The sequence below is a fragment of the Corvus cornix genome, chromosome 3, assembly GCF_000738735.6.
Source record: "Corvus cornix cornix isolate S_Up_H32 chromosome 3, ASM73873v5, whole genome shotgun sequence".
Classification (NCBI taxonomy): Eukaryota; Metazoa; Chordata; class Aves; order Passeriformes; family Corvidae; genus Corvus; species Corvus cornix.
The window spans coordinates 55,841,261-55,854,631 of record NC_047056.1 but is presented as its reverse complement, the minus strand read 5'-3'; the positions used below and the strand labels follow the sequence as shown (position 1 = coordinate 55,854,631).

Below are 13,371 nucleotides of genomic sequence, written 5' to 3'. Positions count from 1 at the left end.
AGGAGTAGTTCTTCTACAAAACTATTTTAATCCCCTATTAATTAGTAACAAGGGACAAGAGGCATGTCCTTCTGCATTTTTCAGTTCTTCTAGTATTAGAAAACAACAGATGTGGCATTTCAAAAGGGAGGGTTATTTATGGTGATGACAATAAGCTATGTTCAAATTTAGCAACACACCAAAATATACTGTAGGAAGGTATTATAGCACAGCTCTGAGAAGATAAAGTTTAATTTTTCAAGCCCACATCTCTGTATATAACAGAGATAGGAAATCACAAAACAGAAAATCGATAAATTGTCTGACCTGCATTAAAAAACATGTTATCAAAATATTTTGAAGATATTCTGCTTCCTCATATCCCCAACTCAAAGCTATTACTAAAATAACTGTCTAGCAGCCTGTCAGAATAGAGGGGGCACTCTCAAAAATAAACACTGCAATATTTTCCTTCTCAAAATCTTTATCTTCACTAAACCATCAAAATTGACACATAATCGTCCCTATTTAGACTTCTTGAAATATCTCTTTTCACACCAGTAACAAATATGGCAGATGTTATTTTGCAGCAAAATCTTAACTGAGAACAGTTTTTGAGCCTCAGATAACACTTTATCAAAACCAGAATTAAACAGCTGCAGTGTGGATGCCTACATACAAACTTGTCAAACCATAGTGAGCAGCACGGAGCTGCTGAAGACAGGTTCATGTAAAACACAACTTGCCTGAGATGTTTTGGATATCCACTAAGACACAGCATTTTTAACCACCGTCTATAAAACTGCCCAAGGACAATTTGCATTTTGCCTCCTACATTTTGTGTAACAAATCCTGTCAGTATTTTAATAGCAGCATAGGAGAAGAATTTCAGTTTTTGAACTGTGTTTCTTCACATCCAAACGAAAGCAATCTCAGTGTGAGACACTACTGTGTCAGCCATTTTCTGCCCTAAATATATACTTTATCCCAGATAAAAATTGGAAAAATATGTTGATTTTTTCTTAGAGAGCAACTCAAATGCAAATATATATATATATATATATATATATATATGTATATATGCAATTTATATTACCTGTGTGATTTTTAGTGCTTTGTGTCCTGGTTGACTAACCAAGTGGAAAGAGGAGCACAGATTAGTTTACCAACCTGTGGAAACTGTACTGTGATCATCAAAAGTGAAAGCAAGAAAAAAAAAGTAAGTAGGAATAATGTTGATTTACATTGTTAGCTTTTTGGTCAAAAGCAGTAGAAAAAGTGTAAGCAATGAGACTGCAATATTAACTTCAAAAATTTTTTCTAGAAATGTATTTTAAATCACTAACTTGGAATTTGTTAATGATGAAAAACCACCTGAAAATAAAAACATAGGACCGTGCCTCACTAAAATACATTCTGCATTTCACATACTGCCCCAGGACTGTGCTCTCATGGAAGAGAACACAAAGTGAAAGCTAACTGCAGTTTAAAAAAAAAAAAAGGCAGCGTATGTTTTCTTCCACTGAGATACTTATTGCACCGTATGTCAAAACAGCCTAACTATATGACAAAACATTCTAATATAACATATTTAAATTCAGTTCATACTTTAGTAATCTGTACTATTAGTGAAGCGTTTTGACCACATTTCACCCATGTTTTTGCAATACCTACAGGTAGTTCAGAACTTCTCCTTCCCAGCAATACATCAGATTATTACTATCACATACTTGAGTCAGAAAAAACCTGAAGTGGATTGGCACTGGACTTGTTTGCATATGCATAAACCAAAATTAAATACTTCTAAAAATGCTGATTTTACAGCATGCCTTAGTAACTTTCCTTATCAAATGTTAACTAATATTTAACTTGAATATCCCCAGATTATCCTCTCACATGTTTTTGTTGCAGTAAATGAAAACACATGATCTCTTTCATCTTTGTTTTTCCCTTTAATGATCATCTTTTCAGCTATGATGGCGGTTTTTTTGCAGCCATCTTAGCCTTAACACATAAACCCTATATTTCAGCATTTTTTTCTGAAATAGTATTAAATTAAATTTTCCACATTGAAAAAATAATAAAAAAGAGATTGAAATCCTGCTTGACTTCCTCTTGTCAAGTAACATGTGGGCTGTAATGGTATTCAGATTCCCAATTCATCATTTAGATTTACTTGACCTTCAGATCATAGTCTATACCAGTCAATAGAGTCAAAAGTGTTTATTTTCCCTTATCACACTGCCAGTGAGTAATAAATTGCCTTAGATGCAAGATTTTCTCACCTGATAGACTAATAGTTTACACTGGCATCTTCTGTAATTCAAGACAAATCCAAGAAAGATGCAGGAATCAAAATGGAACATTTTAGATAGTGAAAGACAGCAAGGAAAAGGCATCAGCACAACTACATGGAACCAGTATACACAAGCAAACTGGATAGAAGGAAACCTTGACCAGAGCAGTGTTTGTAATATGGGGATAATAAAACCCAGTTGTGCAAAGATGTGCAGCATGCTGTTCCTGATCAAGCACACCTTTTCAATTTTGCTGACATTTACGAATGTGATCTTGCACTTTGGTTTTGCCAACAATAAAATGGTAAATGGCACTGAAGGGGAGACACTGCCTTTTTCCCAGGAGCTCACTTGGCCTCTACAAACCAATTCTCAGCTGGTTCAGGTCTACAGTAAGAAGAGGAAGAGTACTGGTGAAAACAAAGTTTGGAACGTGCATGCAGTGAAGCAAGGTATTTTCAGCAGCAGGTATCTGTTAAATCGCCTTAGCTTAATGTTAAACTGTGGCTCTTGGCACTGTTGACTTAGAGAGAAAAACAAAGGAAAACACCAACGAAGGTACACATTAACAAAGTGCCTATTAGCTGAACAGAAAAAAAATGTACTGTGAAGAGAAATGCTAGGCTGTAAAAGCAAGGAAAAGAAGAGCCAAAACTTATGTGGGAGACGACAAGGGGAAGGAAGGAAGGAAGGACAGTCCAGAAGAAAAACCAACCCAGAACATTCAGTGAATAATGCTAATGTAAGGAAGGCATAAAACTACAGATGATACTCAGTTGTAGGTAATTTTACATAAAACAAGCACTGGGCTTGAAGCTAATTTCACCGGCCTGTATTGAAGCTTTACTGGAGTGTATGAGTGCTACTAGAATGATGTCTCCTTTCCAGCACAGTGGGTCTTCAAGCATGACCATATTGCTTGCTTTCCCACCTTAGCTTTTCCTACATCCTGAAGTCTCTCTACAGTGAGTTAAAAAAACCCCAAAATACCCACAATCTAGTGTGTTTAAGAGCCTAATAAGAACCGTGGTGCAATCCAGAACAAATGGAAGATTGAAAAGAATTTTTTATGCTTCCATATAATTTGTTGAGGTTTTTTTTTAGACAACAGAGTTATTGCCTTGTAACACTATATTGTTTAAATTGTTGTACTTTGTACACTCTAGAACTGGTTTTACTGCATGGGGTTAAAAAGGATAACAGTCTCAAAATACCAGCTATACCACAGCAAACTAATTTGGGTGGCATATATGTTTAGATTGCAGTGCACGCTGAATTTTTGGTGATCCACTGCAGGAAAGGAGAAAAGCATCCTGTTTGACTAAATGGACCACCCAATAATAAACACAACGATACTCAGAAAAGTCTTCATGCAGCACAGACTACTAAATTAGCAACTGGAAGGAAAAAACACGGAGGGGGAGAAAAGTGGGAATTAGAAAAGCCTGCAGTAATAGTATGCTACAGTGACTGTTAAACATCACCTTACAAGACAGTAAGAGCAAGTCAGCATACAGGACCAACAAGGTCCCGAGGAATGGGACAGGACAAACGGGACATTTCTTTTTTTTCCCTTTTGTTTTCTTCAGAACAGCATGAGCATGACTGTAGTTTGCCTGTAACAGTGCATACTAACGGAAAAGATTGCATTTCATGATGGCAAGGATTGCAAATTCATAAGAAGTTTACTAGCTTGTCTTCTAGCACTCCTTGCTTTGATATTTGTAGCTATCAAAAACGCTTTAAGAACCTTTAGTATACAGTTACAATGCCAATGAAACTTGCACTTCCTATGGGCTAAGGAGCAGTGCCTTTGCGCCAACTGGCTTTAATTCCCAGAATAATCCAAAAGACAGTCCCAGGAACGTAACTCATATTGATGGTGTACACCAGTTCTGCTCAGGTTTTATGGGTGCTTTTATAATATGAACAACTAGGAAGCATAAGGTACTGTACAAAACCTAGAACTAGCAAGAAATAAATAGCGCAAGGACAATTATATGGAAGGATGTCACCAGTTCATTCTGTAGTAGCATGAGATTGGGTTCCACAAGCTTAAATTCAGCAATGAAAGTATGAGGCGTTGTCTCTGTACTCTCTTGTCTCTCTCTGCAGCAATGAGGAGAGAGAGGCACTTTCAGATGATTAATTACACCCTTCTGAAACATCTGCCTTAGGTTGCATTAGCTCCTGTGGCAGTCACGACACCCTTTCAGTCCCCTGAGCCAGGCAGGATGGACCTGGCAGCCCATGAGCACCAAGCAGGGCAAGGCCCCTTGGAACTAGCACTGAGGGAAGGATAAGCAGCAAGCAGAAAGAAACCAGTGGAAATATTCTACATGCAATGCAGCTAAGGGCATGTGTCTAGCAAAAGAGTGAGATAGAGGATATGACTTCTGAGGATTTAAAGTGGTAAGGCCATTTTTTTCAGCAGCCTTTGCCTATTATATATGTTATAAAATTCCCAGAATTAAAATTTAAAAGGAAAGATTTTGTTTTTTTGCTGAAAAGACACACCGTTATTAATCAAAATTCAAGTGACAAGGGATCGTACTCCTGGAGAGGCATGTCTCTCTCCCTTGAGTTCAGGCTGAGCTATAATGAATAGCACTATGCCTCAATTTTTATTAGGATCACAGGGATGATTAAGTTAGAGACAGTAAATCTTGTCCTCAGTGCTCACCGCTCTCCTGTGCCCTTCCTGGCCTAGACTAAAGGAGTAGATCCTCCATTCTTCTGAGAAGAGAGAGCTATACTGCAACACGCCATCACCTGGGCCCCATGAGATCAGACAGATTCTATGTACACTTGCACACAAACCCACAGCCCAGCACACTGCACATCTTTATGGCTGGCTGTCCCAGGTGGATTTCTGAGCCAGTGATACACAGTGTTATTCAAAAACTCTGCATATGTACAGAGTATACTGCAAGTGTCATAATTACCAAAGGGAAGTGACTGGAAATATTCATATTAAAAAACCCAAACAATCAAACAAGCAAACAAAAAAAAACAAACAACACAGAATCAACTTTGTTGCTCTCTGACAGATTTTAGGAGACCATATATAGTTGCATTCATTAAAAATATGTACAGCAGATACTTCAAAACTGGGATTGAGAATGCCAGTGAAGAGTGGCATTTTTCTGGTATGTCCTACGCTCTCCCACCAAACACTCACTGGAAACCCGTGAGGCACATATGAGAACAATGTGGAGGAGGGAGCACAGCTTGCTTTACCTCTCGATGCTGACAAATTTCCAGCATTGACATCTTGCAACACTGTCTAAACAGTATCCCACAAGAAGATACTGTGAAGAAGCTTCTGCCTCAGCTTGCAGCCAGGTACAAAAACAGGTGTTGTAAAGCACAACTGCTGCTCAGCACTGAGGATCCCCCAAACCATTGCCATTCCTGTTAACACCTTGAAATGCTGTCAATTCCACTCTCACGTTGAGCTGTGCACCCAGCTCTGCATTGATTCTGGGCTGCCATGCAAACATGCCAAGAAATATCTCTGTGCTCCTATGCCCATCTACTCCTATTTCAGCTGAGTATAATTTCTGAAAGGTAGAGCAACCTTAATACTCAAGGGCTTAGGTAGTCGCAGTGCAGACTGCCTGCTCATCCATAATGCAGAACTACAGACTAAAAAAAGATTTAGGCTCCAAGCACTCTAGCTTTGGCACAGGTGATTTATTGAAATAGTGCATCTGCAGCAAAACTCATATCCCATCAATACCAAACTGAGCTGATTTCATCTGCAAAACAAAGAATCCAGTTACAGGTATGACTTCAAATTAACATGCAATGCCAGATTTCCATTTAGTTCAAACATATTCTTCTAAAATGTCTTCACTTCAGAATTCATGTAATTACTTTTGCTTAATTTCCAAAAATAAAATAATATAAAAACATTCTAGCAGACTGAACTATGTATCAGATTTCAGCAGAGCCAAATATATAAAAATGAAGAAAAAGTGTCAAAAACCCCAAAATGCAAATAAACAGAACTGCCATTTTGTCAGCAACAGCTTTACAGATGTTTAGAAAGTTAGCACGTAACAGTCTGATAATTAATGATCCCCACACTTCGTATATACCTCCTGTAGCATCCTCCTTACACATCGCTTCAGAGTACCAGCCTGGATGATGCTCCCTGAACACAGCTCAGCTCCATGATGCTTTCCTTTGCAATGTGTCTCCATAACCTTTGAGTACCTCTGCCATTTCTCTCATGCATTTCTTCATATTCCTCAGAAGGTCTCACAGTTTCATAATTATTTCATATCTTGCTTCAAGTCCCTCAGTATTTTTTTTTTCTGGAATACCAACTAAGAACATAAGCTCATACAAATATATAATATCCTGTGATACACACACACAGTGTCCTGAGACCCCTGCCTGTTCTGTGGGCAAGGCTGCCTCACCATGCCCTTGCACAGTCTCATTCAAATCTACCTCAAGTGCCTTAGTCTAATGATTAAACCATAAATCCTCTGAGCATGAACTATTTGCTCACTCTATGTTTGTGGGCACTTTGAACAGCCATTGTCCAAGATTGTGGCCTAAGAATTAGCAGACATAAAAATATCATGGGAACATATAGTAAATGCACAAAAGGCTGAGGAAAATCAAGCAGAACCCTTTCAGAATTGATGAAGAGCTATAGGACAGACTCTTCCATTTATCTACTGAGGCTACATGGATATCATTAACACTAGTTGTAGCTGGTGGCTGGGAAGCTAAGTTCAGATATCCTGAACTGAAAGACAATAAATGGAAGGAAAAGCCACGAGCAGATTAAGCTTCCAGATTTAGAGGGAGCAGAATGGGGTATCAAAGGTTCTGTGCATATAAGCTTTTGTTGAAGTCAGTGGAAACTGGTCTGTAGAGGAAAGTAGAAGGCCAGGGATTTATGATCAAGTTCAAAAGTTAATGGGAGTGAAATCTACAGCAGCACTGACAGTTTGTTTCGAGTCAAAATCATCATTTAAACAAAAAACATTTCAAATGTAAGCTTTCAGCAGCAGCAGTTAGGTATATAACTTCTAAAAAAAGACAATAAATTTATTTATTAATGCTATATTATAGGAACATAAAACCATCATGAATCCTCAATGAATATTGCAAAGACATCCTGTGATGTGTTATCTAAAAGGTCATCAACTTGAGGACTTATAATAAGCTCACTGAGCTGTGAATTCTTCAACACTTAACAATATAATAAAGCACTGTTCTCATTGCTAAAATAATAAATATTAGTTTATCAGTATAAAAGATCTACCAGTTGACTTTGTAGTTGAGAAAAGGATGGATATAATTTCTATTCTCTTTTTTATGAGAAAACCGATGCACACATCAGGTAACGTGGGAGAAACAGAACCAAAGTCTCATAATCTTCAGTTCAGTGTACTCTCTCATGGAGCCATGTTCATGTCAACTGCTTTTAAACACCACTGTTAATGCTATGCCAAAGAACTCATATAACCACAGCCCTTTAGATATACTAGAAGTACTTTCCAGTGATAAGTTTTAAAAAGTTACTAAACTTCAGAAACTCTGTTCTGACTGTTCAGTATAGTAGAAAATAGGAACCACCATTTATAAGGGCATGGCAGAGAGCACCAGCCCCAGTCAGTCACTTACCTTGAAGCCGTTGCATGACATTGGCAATGTCTCTAGATCTTGCCACCAGTCGGGATGAAGCCATGATCTCTTTGCAGCAAGTCCACTTCCCCTAACAGAATTCTCCCTCCAAGCCGTGGAGCTCAGTGAGATGAGGATTTTGAATGGCTTCCTTTTAGTGTTCAACCCTCGGCCATGGCAGAGCATCCCTGGGGCAGTCAGACACCTCCAGTCCAACGCTGGCCCCCATGGGGCTGGGGCAAAGCAGTGGCAAACAACCTCAGCACCTGAGAAAGAAAGTGCCAAAGTTTAGAGGAAACTTTTACCAGCTCTAAAAACCTGAGAAATCTGAGTCTTAATAGCAATCTTAACATTTAACGGGTTTATGTTTTGCCCATAGTGTACACCCCAGCCAGAGACATAATTAATGCTGAAAGCTTGCTTGGCAATCATCAAGCAGAATGAAGCTGCAAAAACAAATCATTAAACACAATTGGCAATGCACCAGACATCAATGCCTTCCTGAGGATGCCTGTTGATGTTGTTTTAGAAATAATAATAATAATGTTACACTTACTAAAAGTAATACTGTAATACTTTTTAACATAGAGTCTATTAAGCATAAAAGAAAAACAAAACTACTTGTAAAAACCCAAAAACTGTACAACTCTCCTTCTATTTCATCATGGTAGGAAGGAGCATGTAACAGAAACTCATTGGTCAGGATAACTGGTAACTCCACTGGACGATGTGATCTACTCCGAAATATTGAGATTAATATATTTCATTATTAAATAAAGTTGTATTTATATTCTTTTTTTAGTGTATAATGATGTTGTATTTTGTGTCATTTAACATCAAAAGCTGTGAAATAGAACTGCTACATGAACATAACACTTTTGCATCTATAATAAAATCGATGTGACTATAAATCTGATCTAAAAATAATTTAATTAGATTCTTCAGATAATGCTATCAATAACATCTTATCTTCTGAGGAACAAGTACATGTTCTGTATGTATGCAGTGATTTCCCTGATAAAAAATAACTGAGCATATAGACACCAAGAATAATTGGATTCATACCATACACACTGGGTGCACCCCAAATTCAAGATGATATGCAGCTGATCAATACCACAAATGTGAGTGGGTTTATTGGTGCTGTGCACGTTCCTCTTTTCTGGCCCCAAGGTCTGTCAGACAATAGAGCTCTCCATTACCAGGCAGACAAGCCTTCAGGCTGCACAGCTTCAGGCGTGATGAACCGTCCCAAAGGAGCTGTGTCAACAAGTAGGTGGCCAGAGGAAATTACATTTCAACATTTCCTTTTCTAACCCTTCAAACCTTGCCTGACCCAAGGTATGTCCTGCTTTCCCTCTTACTGATGTTTTTATTGCATTTTTACCTTGTATTTTGGATACCTAAATGCTGCGCAGGTCACCAGCCCCAAGCTGGCTTTAAATCAGTGGAGCTGAGGGAAGCACACCTCTGATAGGCCACAGTGCAGAACAGATTGCAAAGTCCACCCACATCTTTGGGCTGTGCTCCTGCATGACACGGCCACCGTGGTACTGACACCCACTCCAGGCACATTGCTGCTATTTTTATGTATCTCTACACTTTACATGACACCTGGATGCTCATATCCCCACTCTCTTTCCACGTGAGTCTGCTCTCTCCTTCAAAGGACTCCTCCCCTCCCTAGCCCTTCCCACCTTCCAGGCTTTGCCCCACACACTTCTTGGGGTGCATAGACTCTGCATATCAGTCACCACTTCCCAAGCATGGAAAGGCACCCTGGCAGGAACTTCACGCCTGTGTCAATCAGGCATGAAAAGGTGCCACCATCACACCTCTCAGCCACAACACTGGCTGGGGCTGATGGTACCCCGGTGTTGCTAAATCCCTGCAGACAGCATCAGCAACAGCTCACCAAATAGCACCTGACTGGGTAGATGGGGAGCAGGAGGAGGTTTTCTGCTGCTTGTGCTCACATATGACAGCTTGGTGAACTTCGCTTCCTCTGCAATATTTAAATGAAACATCAGCTTGCCTAACTTCATCCAAACCCGAAATATTTGTAAAACAGTGGGTTAAATTTAGCCTTGTTTCTGCAGCAGTGGCATTGCTAATGTTTCGAGCAGTACTGTAAGATGGGTACAGCCACTTTTAGTAGCAAGCTGCTAGACTAATTTGTGGGCAGGGATAAGGGGTATTAAAAATGCTCCATCTGATTGGGTTTTTGGCTAACAGCAGTAACAATATCAGAACACCAGGTCACTTACACCGTGACAGAGCTGGCATAAATCAGCTGTACATGAGCAGATTTAGAGGAGCTGTGAAACATGCTGATCCAAGTCCAAGTTAAAAGAGTCTGGGAAAGTGTTATGAAGATGTATGTTCAATATACTCATACAGCAGGCTGAGTCACTGTGCAGCGATAAATGGCAGACTTGCAATTAATAATTTATTTAGCTGATATTAAATTATATGCTGCATAAGAAGAATGTGCATTTCTAAATATGGCTCCTCATTCAAAAGCTCCTTTGCAAGCAGTGGGAATTAACTCATTTAAAGATGACATTAAGGTAGTACAGGTAGGAAAGAAAGATTCTCGTGTGCCCAGTCACCTCCACAGGCAGAAAACCACAGCTCAAAGCACAGCAAAACATCAGCAGAAGAGATGAAACAAAGCTTCATGCACCCTTCTCACCTGTCTTCAGCCAACACCTAAAGTTCCATAGAACAAAAAATTCTATGCAGACAGTCAGGTATTCAACATAATGCAGAACAGGAGTTTTTCATGACATCTACAAATACTTAAAGTCGTCAACAAAACATTTTTTTTTCCTGTTGAAAGATTACATTTTTCAGATTTTTAAGCAATAAAATCTCCATTAAATATTTACATAGCTTTTATACAAAATATTTTTAATAAAAGGAATAACTTTTTAATTTCAGTGTCAGACACAAAGATGTGTCTTCAGATGGATGTTTCCAATGTACACAGGTTTTTAAAAAAGTGCATGGCTTAAATCTTAAGTCTTAGCCTGAAATAAACCTGAAGCTAAACCTGAATATGAGCTATTCCCTGTTTTAGCATTCAACAAGTGATTATTCAATATTTAAAATTATTCTCTTTTTTTTGGTCTGAACATACATGAGATCAACACACAAAAGTGAAACAGAATGGTTTTGCATATAAATTAGGTATATCTTTCATTACATTTGCCACTTATCTGGATTTAATGGCTAAAGTTACACAAATACCATCTTCTTGTATTAATATCCAGTACTCTGGGTTTAGATGAAAAGAAGAAACGTGAACATCTCTCATATAAGAGCCATTAGGCTTTATTAAATTTCAGTTTACAATTATTTGAATTATTTTGTTTCTCTCTTCAAATGCCAGGAAAGTGAGATGTCTGTCCTATGGAAGAGATAAGAAAAACACTACATTTATTGTGGTTTAACTTTTCTGGGTCTAATCCTCTTTTTCTCATTGTGCTCAGGAGCACTTTGAATTAAAAAATATATTTTCCTTTTATTGGTAACACTAGAATACCATTGGCAAGACCAAGTTGTCATTTATCTTTTCTTTCTTAAAATTTACATATTAAAGGAAAACAGACCTGCCTGTCAGCAGTGTGGTTCCAAAAAAACAAAGAGACATCTGCTAGGTGCAGACAACATATACAATGTGCGACAAGGGCTGAAGATAAACCTGACCAAAAAGAGGTAAACAATTCTCAGACTGTACTTCATGTTGCCACAAATTGCAGATTCCAGATGACTCCACCAGTGGTTCTTCCAACCTTAACCACTCTGTGATTCCCAGTACACCGGGTTGATGCCATATATAGCGGCGAGGAGAAGAAGCTACTGATGTGAAAGCATGGTTTTACCTGAAAATACAGTTTTAGACTTCTATAAACTCCCATTATAGCACCAGAATTGGTAAAGAAACTCCAGATAAACAAGGAAAAACACAAATAATAAACAAAAATATTGAGGAGAGCAAGAAATAGACAGGGGCAGGCAGCGAAAGGACTGTTTCTAATCTGGGACATTTCAAAAAAGAGATATTTGAGAGGACAATAAACAGAGTAATAAATTCAAGGAAGTCCTGCAGTTAGAAGATATTTACAAATTAAATGTTATATGAGATATAAGAAATACAGTGGAATAACTAAAATAAGTATAGCACATGAACTGAACAGAATCTCTGGATCAGGAACAGGCTCAAGTGCTGGGGTGCCATTATATATTAACAAAGAGGCAGACTTCCCTGGTAAGCAAGAGTTGCACAGAACTGATCAAGGGGAAAAAAATCCAGGAAAAGAATTTCCAAGCATAGTTTACTGCTGTAGTGCTGGAAGTCCACTTTGATCCACAGACTCCGTTTCTGAAACATAAGAGGTCTTGGAAATGCTGCCAGGTTGATAGACACTACTGGAACAGATGCAATTGTGTGAGACAGCAGTGAGCCTCCTGCCAGTCAGGAATAAGTGACTCACAGAAAGACAGGAACCAGAATTTTCTGGAGGTCCTAACTGCATTTTTAAACAGCAAATAGTCAGAAAACCAGCTGTTTTAAGTTGGGTGTTAGTTGCTAGTGGGAAGAAAATGCTAATCAATAGAAAATAGCTCCAGCTAAGGAATTGATTGATGTTGTCCAAAATATTACAAGAATAATCCAAAGCATGTAAGCAGGTCAGGGGATGATCTAAAAACACAGTGCTTAAAAAATAAATAAAAAGGGAAATCAGCAGAGAAGTCAACTAGACTGAAAAGCACAGTGCCTCCCCTGTGAAGCAGGCTGGGGTTTTCTTTAAATCCAAAGTCTAGTAGCTGTACACCTTTTCAGAACAGAATAAAATTGCTCTGGATGTAATTGGAAAAGCCATCATGCAGAAACAGAGCATGAGAAGTGAAGAGCACTGCCATAGTCTGTGCTGTCTACAGGGATGAAGAGAGACATGCTGAAAAACCATCTGCGAAATAAAGACAGCAAGCAAATGGTTTTTAGCAAGATAAGTAAAAAGAAAATAGGAAATAAGATAAAGAGGAGTTTAATTTGCCTCAATTATTATTATACTGATTTTTCCACTGAAGACATTTCTGATAGAAAAAGGCATGACAAAAAATGGAAGCAGCACCTCTTAAATAAACTCAAAGTTAAAAGTGGAAAAGCTCAATAAAATTCATTCCAGGGTATTGATAACTGTTCGATTACGAATTGAGAATCCATTTGTAAATTTATTTGAATAAATCTGTCAAGTTGTACTTGATGCCTACTGGATATATAAAATTAGGAGCTAGGATGAAGAAGTGGGGTATAGCAATCCAACATGTTTCTTACATTATCCTCAAGGAAAATGCAGTATCTCCTCACTGATCTTCCAAAATCCAGGCCAACAGAGGAGTCCCTTTGGTAATTGTTTCTGATGGATGACCTGTAAAT

The 13,371-nt window shown here is 38.4% G+C and overlaps 1 protein-coding gene across 1 annotated transcript in view; it reads right to left on the bottom strand.

The window, feature by feature from the left end:
- The window catches only part of SYNE1 (spectrin repeat containing nuclear envelope protein 1), a 294,515-nt gene that overhangs the window by 277,421 nt on the left and 3,723 nt on the right, over positions 1–13,371 (bottom strand). The window contains 1 exon segment of the mRNA XM_039568730.1: positions 7,926–8,191. Coding sequence (XP_039424664.1) covers positions 7,926–7,989 — 64 coding nt within the window. The 5' untranslated portion in view covers positions 7,990–8,191.